This window comes from Labrus bergylta, chromosome 2 (genome assembly GCF_963930695.1).
Source record: "Labrus bergylta chromosome 2, fLabBer1.1, whole genome shotgun sequence".
NCBI classification, from domain to species: Eukaryota; Metazoa; Chordata; class Actinopteri; order Labriformes; family Labridae; genus Labrus; species Labrus bergylta.
This window is the reverse complement of record NC_089196.1, coordinates 25278397-25294944: the sequence shown is the minus strand read 5'-3', so window position 1 is coordinate 25294944 and position 16548 is coordinate 25278397. Positions and strand designations below refer to the sequence as shown.

At 39.3% G+C, this 16548-nt stretch overlaps 1 protein-coding gene across 2 annotated transcripts; it reads right to left on the bottom strand.

The window, feature by feature from the left end:
• Window positions 1–8516: 8516 nt before the first annotated feature.
• hsd17b3 (hydroxysteroid (17-beta) dehydrogenase 3) lies at window positions 8517–16369 on the bottom strand. 2 transcript variants are annotated; one of them, XM_065950045.1, is made up of 11 exons: window positions 16131–16369; window positions 11528–11574; window positions 11268–11421; window positions 11010–11117; window positions 10791–10858; window positions 10275–10319; window positions 9901–9935; window positions 9704–9785; window positions 9567–9632; window positions 9304–9453; window positions 8517–9173 (listed from the first exon to the last, which is right to left on the bottom strand). In XM_065950045.1, the coding sequence occupies exons 1-11, from the start codon at window positions 16279–16281 to the stop codon at window positions 9039–9041; spliced, it is 1041 nt and encodes a 346-aa protein (XP_065806117.1). In that variant the 5' UTR covers window positions 16282–16369; the 3' UTR covers window positions 8517–9038. The 2 variants fall into 2 exon arrangements, with proteins under 2 accessions (XP_065806117.1, XP_020502120.2); XM_020646464.3 differs by having other exon boundaries at window positions 11268–11343; window positions 16131–16368.
• Window positions 16370–16548: the final 179 nt, after the last annotated feature.

Sequence of the window (16548 nt, the reverse complement as noted above, 5' to 3'; positions counted from 1 at the left end):
CAAAGTACTTAAACCTTTCTTCAATCTGGTTCATCACAGATCCAAAGTTGAGTTGATGAGTTTTTTGCAGCAGTTAGACCTGCAAATAAGATTTCCCTAAAGGCCAATCAGGTTTTATCCCTGAGAACAAAGTCTTCATTGAACTAAAGTAAAAACGGTTGTTTTGGAATTGGGAATTAGACCAGAGGTAGGTTACAAAAGGACATTCCCTGAAGTCATGGAGGTCTGTACCAACAACGTGTTGGTTACATTTTTCAAAAATAGTTACAATTTCGACATGTAAATGTGTGTGCGCACATGTAGGTAAAGCTCAATGTCATTGTTCAATCTGTTGCGGCATCTGATATTATGTGAAGTGGGAGAGGAAACCCGAATCTCAGGAGGAAATAGCCATTACCGTTATCAGACACCATGACTGCCATCGTGGGACAGTTGGTGTCCCCGCCTGCAGAGATATCACTTCAAACTCTACTGCCATGGTCGCTGCGTCGCTGTCCCTCTGAACACCTCACCGGCCCTCCCTCCCCATGAGAGTGTGCACATTGTGTCGATGTGGTTTCCCCTGCTCAGTGTTCAGCACCGTAACCTGATAGTCTGTGCCTTGAATGTCTCTTGGAGTGGAAGCTGCTGCGCCATTAGTGAAATAACAATAAGCAGTTTAAGACTTAGTGGAGCTGGAAGGAGAGACGAGGAGGTTTTTTTTTTTTTTCCCCCCACACCAAACCATTAATTCTTTCTCTTACTGTTAGTTTAAGTGTGTGCCTCAAGAAAACACTTTAATGCACCGCTTATATAAAGCAATAACTGTTACCGACATATCTCTTATATATCTTTTAGCTTAGCATAAATGTGAAAACAAAGTCCTTGCTTGGGGTGTGTGTGTGTGTGTGTGTGTGTGTGTGTGTGTGTTTGCAGCTGTGTCGGACCTCTTTCATGACCCAAAGAAAGCTGCTCTGTTGAGCTGATGTTAAGCAGAAATGAGAAAGTGCTGATAGCTATCAATAAACATGTGCCCCGACAGATCGTGCAGCCTGGTAAGGTGTGTGTGTCTGTGTGTGTGTGTGTGTCTGTGTGTGTGTTTGTTACCATTTAGACCTTCTGGGTGGTAGATCATGACCATCTTCACACACACTGAGGCCAGGCATCTGTCACACCTGCTCAAATCGCAAACAGAGCAGAATGGAAAAGCCCTTCTTTATCAGAAACAATCCCGTCCCGCTCTTCTTTTCTCTCTCGGTTTCACCTAAAACTGAGATTTGCAGATCCCTATCTGTCTTTTTGTAGTCATAGTCTGGGCCAAGTGAGATAACACACAGAGGCTTAGCATTCTACTGACAATAGAAAAGGCTCACACTCTGATTGACGGAGCTTGGAGGCTAATGGAGGGCAGCTAACATGGCTCAGTGGCAAACAAAGCGTTCTTATCCGTAATGCTGACTGCAGGATTCTGCCTGTGGATCTGAAGTGAGACGTACAGCCAGAGTGGGTTCAGTGACAGTTTCTCAAGTCAGTCTGATGATTGTATTTTATTTCATTACATGCCGTGAATAGCGATGTTTCCATTACCTAGGGGGAGCATGAGAAAAGGGAAATCGTGTGTTTCCATTTGTCTCATTAGCGTCTCGTCTCTTTGTGTCAAGGGCGGGTTGAGAGGTCTGTTTAAATTTCCTGCCACTCTTAACTTATATGTCTGTGGGTCTCTTATAAACAGGATGGTCGGACAAAGCGGTACAGAGACAGCGCTCTGCAGCGTAGGTTTATTTGCAGAAGTCAGTCCCTGACACCTAGTTTGATTTCGTTAGTAAAAAAAAAGCTGTGAATGAGTGCTGACCCGTGCTGACCTGGGCCTCCAGTCATCTTTGGCTCAGGTTTCCAAACATTCACTCGGCTATGTGGTGAGAAGTTCTGCAAACTGTCGCTGATTAAAAAACTAGCTCTTGTACGAATACATGAAAAACATGTTTAAACCTCAGGAAAGTTGGTGTTAAACTAAAGTTTCCCTCTATAACAAATGTCCACGACCATGTAAGTCACAAGTATGGTGAAGTGTCCCAAGTCATCCCAGCTATACATGGATGATTTTAATGTTGTTAAATTTTTTTATTCCAGGTTCTTAACATACAGTTTTGTACTTGAATTTACAGTGAGCAGCTATCCTCCTACGGTGGTTGACAAAAGCAACTGATCTGCAATGACCATAATGCAGACATTAGCACCTCCCTATAAATGATTCAGATCAGTTGCCCTTGTCGACCAACACACCCCTCCCCCTCCCCCAGTCTTACTCAGAGATCGACAGATACTGTAAAGTGGGCTAGCTCAGTGATATAGTGGTTGGCAGGATCTCGGTCAGCAAACAATATCTTCACATTTTTCAATGACACATTTGATATCTAAGTATTTACTATCCATCTGGTCTCGTCCTGATATAACAAAGGGGAGAAACGTGTGGTTTGTCGGTTCAGTCCCTTTTTGCCAATTTAGGTGCCGATCAAATTATATTCTGGAACAAAATGCATGTACGCTTAGCAAATATCGTGTTTGATTCAGAAACATATGAAGGATGGCAAGCCTACCTCAGTTTCACCATTACTTCAAGTTTAACACTCAACAACTTTGGTTTATCTGCTTTCTTATTTTTCAAGGGTTTATTTTGGGGCGTTTTGGGCCTTTATGTAGACAGTGGAAAGAGTTAGAAATCGAGAAGAGAGACAGAGAGAGTGGTCGAATTGGAACCCGGGCTGCCCACTTGGAAGACTATGTCGCCCATACATGGGGCGCACACTTACCACTAGACTACCGGTACCCTGACCTGCTCGATTGATTGTTGGAAACCAAAATTTGAATGCTGCTAAAACCTTGTTCTTGTCGGAAGGATGTGCTCACCACCCACATCAAACCAGTCAAAAGTGCCCCCACCAAGACCAAATCCAGTAATTCAATATTAAAAAAAACCTACTTGTACATATCAAGAAATCAGTGTATTTCTGTGTGGTTCCATCACCCATTGTAAAATGTTTAACGAGTTTTTAGAGGAAAAAACTAATTCTAAATAGCTGTGTAATTCTCCTCAAGGACACTGTACTAATATAAAAGTAATGAGCACAGGTGTTTACGAGAAGAAGCCTGAATCTAACAACAATTTAAAAAAACATTGAGGTGACTCAGCAAGTAAACATTCAGGGGTACAGAGTCCTTCTGTTGTTATGGTAACTGGTCAAGGAGGTCTCTTTAAAATATAAACAAGAACTGTCCCCCTTCTTTAGAGAATTACACCCCCATTACAATCCGGTTACCACAGCAACAGTTAGCTGTTGTTTGGCTCCCAGACCCTCCTGTTCCCCATTGGTCCCCATCATAAAAGGGATAACATGGATGCAGAATCACGCACAAACTTGTACAAACAAGTTTTTAATGCAGTAACGCACAAAGCGAGATCTATCCCCTATAATAGGCCATGCATTTGAATAGTAAGGAAATACACTTAAGCTGAAATCCATTCACTCCCCACACCTGTGCACGGCTGCAGGAGTGAGTAAGAGAGGGAATTCTTGTCACTGTTGCACAACTGGTGGACACAGAGCACCCTCAATTTAAATTTTGCACAATCCTTTCTGACCCTCAAAGGTCGAAGAAGCAGAAATTGAGGGAGGTCAATTGCTCCGTGCATGACAAAAAGGAATGGAAAATTGTATGTTTCCCCATGGGGTAAATATTGAGAGCAGAGATATAAACGTACAGAAGAAAGGCTTTTCTGAGCTGCCTGGCTCCTCTGTTGCACTGCCAAAAGCCTGTGCGTCACTTGATCCATTGTTTAGTGTAGAGAGGGTCTCAGTAAGCAAGCGGCGGCCTCCGCGCTCCAGCTGCAGCCTCTCTACTGTTTATGTTTGCAGGGCCCTGCGCCTTGAAGTGAGGCTATACAAGCAAAGCCTGGCCATATGTGAGCACTGGGCCGTCAGAGGAGTCACAGGTCTTTTCTTTCCCTTCTCTCTCTCTCTGAAACTCTTCTTTCATTTTCACCAATTCTCCTCCCTACCTTTTTTTTTTTTTATCAATTTTTGTCCCTCTTCCATCGTCTTTCTCATCCTTGACAGCCTGCGTTTTTGGAGAAGATGAAGGATTGGAATTATCTTCTCGAGTTTCAAAGAGCTCCATACAGATTTGGAGAGAAGTGGTTAGGTATTATTACCCCTGTGAGAAATAATTACCCCTAAAACTCCCCTTTCAGAATGAATCTTCGTGTGCTCAGCAACAAAGTCTGAAAGACAAGGTTGTAATTATGCCACAGAAATATTTCAGCTCGTGTAAATATTCAAATATTTATACTGGTGTGTCATGCTGACATGCACTGCACTTTTTAGGAGATGGAAAACATTCAGAGAGAAAGCCACTGAAGGCAATATGGAGTCAAAAATGTAAAGCCTTGTAACTAACTATTTGAGTTTGTAGCTTTACTTATAATCACTGCATATTTTTCATCTGGAATTCAATTTTTATAATGCATTGCTAAAAAAAAAAATCAATGTAAGATTGTTTTTTCTTTCAAGAATGAAGGTGAAAGACTTCCAGTCTTTAACTCAAACTCCTCAGTCAACCAGGAAACACATTCATGAGGCAGGTTTCTTGTGTGTCTCTGCGTGCGTACGAAGGTTAGTGGTCCTGACCTCGGCTCCTGGGTGGGCCGCGGTGGCTGTGTGCTTGTCTTGGATCATCTTTGGACCCTTCTGTTTACTGAAAAAATAAGCAATCAGCGTCCAAGGAGGAGATTCGAGTCACACAGGGAACGTCCTCAAAGGCAGCACCTCTCTCCTTTTCTTTCCACTTCTCACAAACACACACACACACACACACACACACACACACACACACACACACACACAAAGCCACATGCACACAAGCTGCGTGTAGATACTGTCCTCAGAGCCCTGACCACCCACATCAGCAACGGTCATCGGTGAAATCAAAACTATGACTTTCCCTTGACCTCCTCCCTTAATGAATGTCTCATCTGCCAGAGGCGTTGGACATGTTGAGGCCAGTTTGACTTCATATTTGTGCTAAAATACGATCCCATTGATGGTAAATCCATTATTCCACAAGTGAAGGACAGACGCTCTCCCACCTTGATGCTCTATAAAGGAAGAGAACCTGCTTGGCTGGCAACAACCGGCTATTATAAAAGTGGTGATATTAAACTCTGCACTCTGAGAACCTTATTTGATGTTGGAGTGGCTTTGAAACCAGCAAATTAAAAGGTGTCATAAAAGCGTTTGCACTAAATTGCAGATAACCTGAGGGGAGGAAAATCCCCGCTGTGTATAACCAAGGTAAACAACTTTTGATTTGGAACTGCAGGTGACACACACACAACGCTCTTTTGGTGCATCTTTGAAAGTATAACTAAAGAAACAGAGATTAACAAAAAGGAATTCCCCACTGATGGAGAGCAGTGTCATTACAATAAATCATTTAAAGCTCGTCTGAGGAGTTTTCAGCTGGTTATGGAAGTGACGGAAATTACTATAGGCACCTCCGTAGGACTTACAGAACTGAGAAGACTAGTTCTATTAATATTGTTATTTATAATGTGTGTAAACACTGCTGCGGGGTAGATGTCAGACTAGACGATAAGCAGCACGCTGCCAAAACCGCCTTTTTTTTTTTTTTTTTCAAATATTGTCCACAGCAAAGCTTTGAGTGGGTGATATTTTTGTCTGTTAAAAGAAAGCAGGAGGATATTTTTTTGCAGAAAACACTACTGAGACATGTTTAGGACAAAATAAGCAGAACTGATTTGTCCACAGGGGGCGCCAAAATCGACACAAACCAAAAGTTACTCACAGTAGGTTGATTAAAGAAACATTTTGATAACAAGACATTTTTGCCGGGTAGTGAAGAAATTTTGATTACTTTTTTTAAAATTGGAAATTAATATTACTTTTTGTAACTTGCCACAAAATACAACACTGGAAAATATAGTGAGTGGTATTTCTTGTTGCTGTACTTTTACTAGTGTGACTACATTGAGGTCTATTATGTTAAGTTTTCATACCACGTCAGATATACTACATTTATATATATATGCTATATTTAATTCTATTTTAATCATTCACACTGCTCTTTACATCTCACAACTCTTACAGTTATCTCATTAATTGTCCATTTAATTGGTCTCACTCTGCTTAACTTATCTCAAATTGTTCTCTATTTCCTTTAGGTTTTTCACCTTTTTACACATGAGGGTTGATCATTTTTGTCTTTAACTTTTCATGCTGCATGAGTGTGTTTGATATGACACAAACTTTATTTGAAATACCTGACCCTTCTGCAGTAATGAAATATAGAGCTTGTGTGACTGGGTTTAATACGGTAATCTGAAAGCAATGTGAAACCTTGTCAGTTAGTTCCCTCTAGTGGCTACTTTGAAAGTTACAGTGATAATTGCAGTAGTTCTCAAGCAGGACATAAGAACTTTGATGTGCTTAAATGATGACTACGTTTGAAAAAAAGTATCAAAATTATTGTCTTTAGGTGTATACATATCGAATTTATGCAGACTCTTCAACAGTCAGATAACGAGTGTTGAACAGAAGCAACCCCAAAACGGACTGTAGGAGGGTGATTTAAATATTGACATAAATTTGTAGACATACAAATTTGTAGAGATTTGTATGTGACAATAGAAAAACACTTTACAATGTTTTATTTTAATCTTTATTTAACCAAGAAAACCTCACTGAGATTAAAAATCCTGGATGAGACAGCTGACAAGGTTTCCTCATACAAATGTGAATATTATTTTAATTTAACACTCTTGATCAATCCCTGAGGGAAATTCTGGATTACTTTGGTTTACTATGGATGTTTTAAATGGGCTACATAATTCTTGTCTATTATTCAGGTTGTTGATTTTCTTTTCTGTCCACAAATTGTTAAACAAAGTGACTTAACAAGTATCATATAATATTAATGAGAATAATAATCATCATCATTGTAATAATAAACTGTATTTATAGCACTTTAATAAGGTCACAAAGTGCTCCACAAAGACATATAGAGATTTTAAATAAAGGCAAATAATACAGTAGAAAGACAGATAATACAAAATACAGGAGTTACAGGAGCAACAAAAACATATGATTTTTATTTGTCTTCATTAAGTTTTAAAAAGTTTTGGGACATCCAGCATTTAATGTCGCTGAAGCATTTAAGTGCACTGTCTAAACTGTTGTTATTATTGGCTCGGAGAGGAACATACAACTCAGTGTCATCTGCATAGGAATGATGGGAGATACCATAGTTCTGAATGATCCAGCTGAGTGGTAACATTTAAATGGAGAATAAGAAAGGACCAAGAATAGATCCTTGGGGAACACCTCAGTTAAAATTGAAACAGAAGATACGGTTCTATGAGAAATTTTAGGAGGTGTAAGCCATTGCCTTTAAGACCGACCCATGTTTCAAGGATTAAAACAGAACTTTCGCCACACACTGAATGTCACATATACCCAATCAAACCCATTCACACACTGATGGTAGTGGTCGCTATGTAGTATCATTCATCAGAAGTAACTAATCCCCTTCATACACTTACACCGAAGCAGCAGGAGCAATGCAGGGTTAAGTGTCTCGCCCAAGGACACATCGGACATGTTGCCCAGCTGCAGATCAACCCTCGACCTTCTGGTTGAGAGACGACGACTCTACCAACTGAGCCACAGCACACAACATTAGCAGCATTAGCACACAACCTTCACCAGGGCTGTCTCATTACTGTGATGTGCTCTTAAAACCAGATTGAATTGATAATATGTTAGCTTTGAAATTAGTCTATAGTTGTTCAGAGATAAGGGATTCAGTACTTTGGTGAAGTCAACTTTTTCAGCGCTTTTTTCATAGTCAGACTAGACATGGATCATCTTGACTCAGGGTCACTGTGACCCCTCCTCTCCCTCCAAAACCACTTTTCATTTTCCCTGCACTATCCCTCATGGGAAGGGTCATTCATCACGGCCGCCTAAACAGCTCAGTCATCCTGTGATTAGTGACTTTTTCAGGTCAGACGTCTCTGCAGCTCACACTAATTCGGTGGTTCATCTGCTTCTGAACAGATGAGTAAATGTTTGTGCATGATTTAAACTCTGTACATCATCCTGTAAGCAGCAGGATATCAAACTTAAGTCTCCAGTGTGTTCTCATTTGTCAGAAACCACATAGAAGCTACTCAGTTCTCCTCCAGCGTTGACTGGTTTTGTGGCTATCAGGACAGTGACTGACACCTGAGGTCGTCTGCTGGTGAACTCATCTGATCAAATGTTTCCTCCATCTCAGAGGGGGAACGGAGCATACTAATGACAGTTACAGGTGTGTTTGTCTGTCTAACAACGTAGTGTGTGCGTGTGTGTGTGAACAAGATGGTCCATTCAGTTCAGCACATAAGGCCCTGACTCATAATTAGTCATTGGCCACAAAGATTTATGATTATGGTAAAGACTCAAACACACACATGCAAGACCTCTCAGAATGTCTTCAGCCCAAGAACATCATTTTAATTTCAGTTTTAAAAGTCACAATTCATTAAAAAATGTATGTAAATGAAGTTTGAAAACTTTCACTAATGTATTCAAGTTACATGCCTGTCTAAAGTAATGATGGGAGCACCAACTTTTTGGTGTTTCTTTACAGCACAAGACAAAATAAGCCATTAAGTTAGTACAAACAAAATTAGAATACATAGAAATAAATCAAAATGGAAGGTAAAACTGATTACTTGTAGGGGCAAAATAAACTTTCCATACATTTATTTATTTTCAACTTTGGCCATGAAAACAAGTCAGAGTTTGTCCAACAGGTGACTTCTAAAAAAACCCTCTTCTCTGAATCACCATCAGCTTGAGACATTGTTGCATGCCACGTTATTTGTCCGTTACTGATGTTCAACCAATACATCCAACATGTCGAGACATATAAAGTGATTTTAAGAAGTTTTTCCAACATAAAAGGCTTTGATCGTTGGTCATAGTGGAGGTCTGTGATTTCTAGTTTCCTTTGTTTACAAAAGCTGCCTGTGCTGCAGATTTGGGTGCTGTTTTCTTCTTAACATAGTCTTGGAGGCTGTGTAGCATAGACTCTGAACAGAGGACCTTAGGAGGAATGGACTGCAGCAACCACCCCTGTATGGACAAACACCCAAACACACACACACACACACACACACACACAAAACACACACAAAACACACACAGAGTCACACGGACAAATCATTCTCGTTATTCTGCATTATCCTGTGGTTGTAATTCTCACCAGAACCATGTGGCAGATGCTGCCGTGTGTCTTGTCTCCAGCTCTGATGTACTGCAGGGAGCTTTTCACAAATCCCTCGGGTGACAGCGTCACAAAGCTGGTCTCTGCGTAAGCCGCCATTCGAGTGGAGACCCCAAATGGAGACACAGCCTGAGAAAAAGACAACAATACAGAGAAAAGTATGACAGGTAATAACATCTCAATCCCTGTTCTTATAATTTAATTTCATAATCTTTAGATGGATGATAAAAACTGTAGCCTACCTGTATAATAATCCCTTTATCTTTGTATTCAGCTTGCAGAGCTTGAGAGAATCTTTCCACAAACACCTAAAGAAATACATGTTATAACACAGTGATGATGTAACCATAAATAAGTGCACTGCAGGAGCTGTAGTTACCTTAGAAGCAGCATAGAGGGTGTACAGTGGAAATGGAACAGAAGCCACTCCAGAAGACATGTTCAAAATCACCCCTTTCCCCCTGCAGAGGCAGAAAAAAGGTGGTTTTCCTTGTGTGACCAGAACTCAATGTTATCAGCATAATATTATTTTACACATATTACAAATTACATCTCAAGAAAACATGGGAGGGAAACCTGTTATCCATGCCTGGAAGGATTATTTTGCACATCTGGAGGAAAAAGATAAAAGTTTACACTTTTAGGAAAATATAAGGCGTGACAGGGTTCTATGTTTTTGAAAAAAAAAAAAAAAAAAAGAATCTCAACACTGCCTATCAGTTTTTCTAACAGTGATGTTGTCTGCATCAGACCTTCGTCAGGAACGTTCAGACACAAACTGTTAATTAAAATGTAAATAAGTGTTGTCTATTTGAACCCTGGTGAAGAACTGAGGACAGAAATGATGAACACTTTTTGTTCTTACTCAGCTGTGAGACTTAATGGTTTGCATGAAATGTTGTGCAATTAAGGCATAGAGTTTATTTCTTTGAGAAAATATAAACTCTTACCTTGGCCACTGTTTTCACATTGCAGTTAATCAGCTTTGTTATTGTCTGAAAGAGAATTAAACATGGGTTCTTCATTGAAGGGAAAGGATATTTTCAGGGTTAGATAGAGTTTAAAGTTCACTTTCCATTGTGAAAGTCACATTTTGTCTGTGATCATGGCTTGAATGAGCAGACTTTATTTTAACTCATTGTATGGGTGTTAGACAGACTGATCTCAGATCAGTAGTTAAAGGTTTACTGATGTTCTATGAAGCTGTTTTTTTTTTCATTAAGTTCAGTTGAGTTTGTGTATCTTGTGCAAATGCATGATGATGCTACCCAGCATTGTATTATTGAATGTAAACATACACACACATACAGAATTAACACATGATTTATAGGGAGGGAGATGCATTCAATATATATGTTTAGTGCTCATGGACCATTTTGGTAAGGAGCATTGAATGTTGGCACATCTTTTGTTTGTTTCATAAAGATAACTCCACAGAGCATCTAAACTGCTGAAGCACCACTGACCTGGTCCAGCTCTGCAGACTCAAGGAATTTGCAGGGGATGACTCTGGGCAGCATGCCTACATTATTGACTAGGGTAAAAAAAAAAAAAAGAACCTGGTTAAAACTTTGTGGAGAAAAGAAGCAGATCTTGCATTTCTTTGTTAAAATCATTTTTATTGTATTTGGTGTCTGTGACAGCAATTCATGACTTGCAATACACAACAATGTAAAAAGTCAAACCTAAAACGCCAATGTTGAGATCCCGAAGCTGATCCTCAATTTCCCCAAACACATTTTCCTTCATGAAGTCTGTTACTATCACTTTCACCTTCCTCCCAGTGGTGTCACCTATAAAGGATAAACATCTTGTGTCACAGATACACTTTATACAGTGTATATACCAGTTTGATGCATAGCCCAAACCGCATATTTGGCCATGTATTCACAGTTTTAAAGCAGACACAATATAAAAAAAGAGGAACAGGAAGCAGGTTTTACCTATTTTCTTGGCCACCTGGTCCAGTGTTGCTTTGGTTCTACTCATGATCACTACATTCATTCCTTGCTCGGCCAGCTGAGGGAGGCGAAAGTGCAGTTTGCAGAGACACAGCACACAAAAAGTTTTTTTTGTTTTTTTTACCTTTATGATGAACTGGGAAGGGCAGAACATCAGTAAAAGTCAAATGACCAACAATTAATAGATTTGTGGCAGGAATAAAATCTACTAATTTCACTCATAGTTCAGTTTTGAAATTTACCTCAAATGCATACGCTCTTCCAATGCCTTCTGAAGCACCGGTCACCACTAAAACAGGATTGCATGGATTAGTGCAATGAATGATAATCATGAATGATGATTAGCTCATGCAGTTTCCAGTCTAACAACTGTGAGTCAGAGCTTTGCTAACTCATATCTGATGTCAGACAAATCCCAGGATTGTGTTTGTTTTTGTTTACAGTACCAAACCCATCCTGTTACAGACTGTGCTAATGCAGCCTGTTCCCGAGCTCTGATAAAGAATTTGGTGAGATCAGACTAGGACTGCTTGTTTCTGGGTGCTCACTACTCTCCCATCTCCTCCTCATCCTGATCCTAACAAGCACAGAATCTTCCCTTCACTATTTCTAGACATAAAGTGTAGGACATCCATATCTAACTGCTGCTGATTCAGGAGGCTGATGAGAAAGGCCCTGGTTTGGGCTGTTAGCCTAGAAATAATCCCCATGAGTAATTTGAGACTTGTTTCTGCACTTAGGTAAGCAGCAGTTGAGTCTCTATTCATTCAATTTGTTCTTACGTCAATAAGCAAAACTAATGCTCCTCAAAGACATGCATAGTCTTTGTATTTCACCAAATTAGAACAGTGTCAGATGACACAGCTCTTAGCTCACTTAGCCAAGGTTGACACATACTCCAGTGTAAAGTTGATTACATGCTATGTTCTGCTTCACAAGATTAAACCAGTGGTCTGTTTTTTTTGTCATGATGGACTTTTGTTTTTTTTTAACATAAACCTCTGAACAGCTGAAACATGACACTCAAAGACAATTATAATCTCTGCCACGCTGACCACAACTCACATTTTTGTGAAATGAGACACCTCCAAACTGGCAAACTAAATCAGCTGAGCAGTATGTTTTTGAACAGACTTGCCTTTAATTGTCGGTGTTCTCAAATAAAAAAGGTGTGTAAAATGATCTGTCTCTAATGTTTATGTCTCCACCCCTGTAAAGTGGTGTCACTTATTGTACTGACAACAACAACAACAACAACAAAATAGAAATCACTAGCATGGTCAGTCTAAAAATCAATGTATGCCGAGAAAAGGACAAATGTTAGAATGCAAATATAAAAACTGCTGAACGTTCATTGTTTTATTGAGTTAATGGAAACTGCTATTCTGTAAATAACACCAAATTGAAATGTTATATTTCATATACCCAATTCAAATTCAAATCACTTCCGTTCTACGATATGATAAGATATGTTATAATATGTTGCTTAACGATAACCTTCCAAAGCACACACTTTATCGTATACGATGTGATACGGTACGGTATGGCGGGGGCTCCAAAACTTTTCAGCTGGCGACCCCCAAAATAACGGTGCTAACAACTGGGGACCCCCATTGTCCCTGGAGGTGGTTAAAACATGAAATGCTGCGCACAGCCGGGCACACTATGAGGAGTATTTAGAACTAGGAGTATTTGGAGATTTCTCTTTTAGACAGATATCACTCTTTCCACAATCATCCCACTATACGGAAATAGATTTTCTTTCTGTGGGTAGAGACAATGTTTGAACTCTTTTCTAAGGGAATTCTTGTAATTCTTAAAATTTAAGAATCGGACCAAAAAATGTGTAAAGTAAAACTACGTGTTTGTGTTGTTTGTCCCCATCTGAGTTGCGAAGCATAATTTCCATTCAGCATTATGTAACATTTATGATAGAGGATGCCAAGTCAAAAATTCTAACTCTCTCTCTCTATTTAAAAAAACATTGAATGTTGAAAACTCATTAGTAGTTATAGTTTCACATGTATTTCCTGACAGGACATCCCTTCTTTGATATTTCTATTATGTTTGGTTATATAATAATGGATTATATAAACAGCACCCACTACTTTTTTTAATTACTCATGCACCAATTGTTCTGAATGTTCTGACCTTTTTGTAACAAGTCTCAGTCACGGCTGTTGGATATTCATGCATACTTTAACCTCAGTTGACCTGCGCACCTGATACATTTCAGGCCTCTTCAAATAGAAAAAAAAAAACTTTGGACAAAACACAATCCCATGCAGATTTCGTTACAGATTGTCAGGGTAGTCATTAATGCAAAGGGACAGGGATTCTGTAGACTGGAACATACTGTTCTGATGGCTATTTTCCCCCTGTACTAGAAAGGAATTAAAGTGGTATTTGGGAATAAAGGAAAGGTCAGCCCCAGTATTTTTTTTTTTTTTTATGGGGCTTCATTTAGCGCTGTGGGAGACTGAATAACCTTTTAAGAAGATGCCAAAGGATTTCTTGTAAGTGAATGAGGCTGCTCTGGAACCTGCACAGGAATGTTTTGGTGTGATCACTGTGACTTGGTTCAAGTGGAGAGCAAAGTTGAGAGTATCTTTCTAGCTGTGTTTGGATTCAAATGTACTTAATCAATTCTAAAGGACGGTAACACGTTTGATTGCTTGCACCAGTTTTTTAAGAAGAAGCATGTTCCTTACTGTCCTTATATCGCTCTTTCAATATGTCCTAAAGGCACTTGATCTGAAAATGTTTAAAGAAAGCAGGGCAGTTTTTCTGTCTTGTGTGTGAATGCAGAATCTGCATGCGAAGATCTGCAATGAAGAAGACATTGGGATAATCTCAGACAGTGTGGTATTCCAATTATCGCTGTGTTGTCATGTTGTGATTTTTATGGTTGGCAACATATCGTGCATTGTTTTGTGAGTTATCCTGTGATTCCATGCCTTAGTATTGTCCACTAGCATGTCAGCCAGTTTTGGTTGTATGCAGAAAAAGATTTTGTGTGGTTTGCAAAAGAGATGCTATCCTGACACTAGTCAGGTCATAGATGTTGTCTCCCGACTAAAACCCTTAGAACTGTTAACAATGAACAGAGAAGAGGAAGAAAGAAAGTCTTGGGCTGGCAAATCCCTTACAGTTAATCTTCATAATTTGAAGACCTAAAATATCAGCCAATGCTGCCATAGGCTATAAACTCATCCTGTGATAGCCGATGGGTTCTCTAAGCTGGTACATAACACTGGTAATCAACTTGATGAGTCAACCAAGGTTTTCCCGATGAAGCCATGAGCAAGTACTTATGAAAGTGCCAGTATTCTGCAGCATGTGACCAGTTTCAAGCATGAACACATAATGGTAGAAGACTGTCCAACTTATTTTTTAGAAATAGCAAACTATAATATTTGTAAAATATGAAGAAGTGAACCAAAATGGCATGCTAGTTTGTCAGCAACATCTGCACTTAATTAGTACCAGTCGTCTCTCGCACCAGTAGCACCCATCTTCCACCACCATGATGCATTTGTAAATAATACCAGGAATTTTGCTCTATGACATTTACTGTGGTAAATGATTGAAGTTTTTCTCTTTATTGACTTGCATGGTTGGCCAAGTCAGTTACTACTAAACTTATGGTACCATGTTGCTAAACTATTGCAGAGGCTCCCAAAGTGGCATGCCTCATGTTGGTTTTAGATCTTGGTGCTGCTGATCGTTATCTCTGATAAGAATAAAATAGCAAAGCTCAAGGAACAAGATAACTGATTGAACAGACCAGTGATGCTTGTAACACATTGACTGTTATTTCCTAGTTATGCATATCCTGGTCTGGAGCAGGTGAGGTCACAGCATAGTTAACTGTGAAGTTAAAGTTTAAAGAAGAAATCCCCAACATAAAAGAGAGAACCCAGGGTAAAGCCTGCAGTAACCTTGCTCACCCTACAATCCTATCCTGCTGTTCTGGCCTTTGTGTTTGTTTGTTGTGTTTGGACTGACCACCGGTAGAGTATGTGTCTGCCCTGTTTTCCAGTAAAAAAATGAAGCCTTCTCTTATCTGACTTTTTTCCTGCATCTGTCTCTGTGATGAAGCCTCTGCTCAGCCATACAGTAATTGTTGTTATCTTTCCCAAAAAGCAGTGAATACATAGCAGGTAATAAAACATTTTATGTCATATTTACAGTAATTTGGGCATTTATGTTAATTGTATAAAAACATTGACGACATCTCTCTTCTGCAAATGTCTATCTGCCTTAATGGTGTGAACAGATGGCTTCATAAGAAAGTTAGAACTTGCCAACGAAGGCACTAAGATTGAACAAGTTCATTCTCGTGTTAAAGCCAAGAGTAGAAACCCATCCAACTATACAACTGTATCTCATTTTCACATGCCAAGGCACATTCTGGTGAAGTACTTTGGTGCATATTATTGCACACATATTATGAAGTCTGATCCCTGTTGATTTGAGTCAGCACCATTTAGTAAATGTTGCACAATTTTAATTGTGTTTGTGTTAAAATGCATCCTGGCTGGATGTGATAGGACATGTTTGCAAAATTAACTTTTAATAGCAGATTTGTGCATTCATATGTAAGCCAGAGATATACATGAGTAATGTATTTTAATCATGACCATGATTATATTACCTATATATATAAATAAATCTACTGTTATTGTTAAGAAGAAATGTTGTACTTTTTTTAGGACTTTTTCAAAGTTGTTAGATGTCATAGTTGTTAAAATGCTATTTGTCGCATCCATCAGTCTTGGCATTTTCAAGCCATACTCTTTACTATACATACATTGCAGTACATGTAAGCCTCACAGTACTCACCTGCCCACTCTCCCATAGAACTGAAAAAGTTTTTTGGTTGTGGAAAAAACACTTTTGGAAAAAGCATCCTACTGAAAAGCAGCAATTTTACTCCATAGTAGACAATAACTGCAGTACCAAGAAAAATAAAAAACAATTCAATCAAATCCATCTTTGTTCAGGACAACAACAAACAGCAGCTGCTCGTCTCTCTGTGCTTGTGTCTGCTCTTCTTAGTTTGGGCATTCAGTAAAAAAAAAAAAAAAAAGAATTACAGAATGAGGGAATAACTCTGCCAAAGGACACTCCCATTTTCAAGAACTGACACACAAACTTCAGAACACACTCAAAAACACACTCAAACACACACACACACACACACACACACACACACACACACACACACACACACACACACACACACACACACACACACACA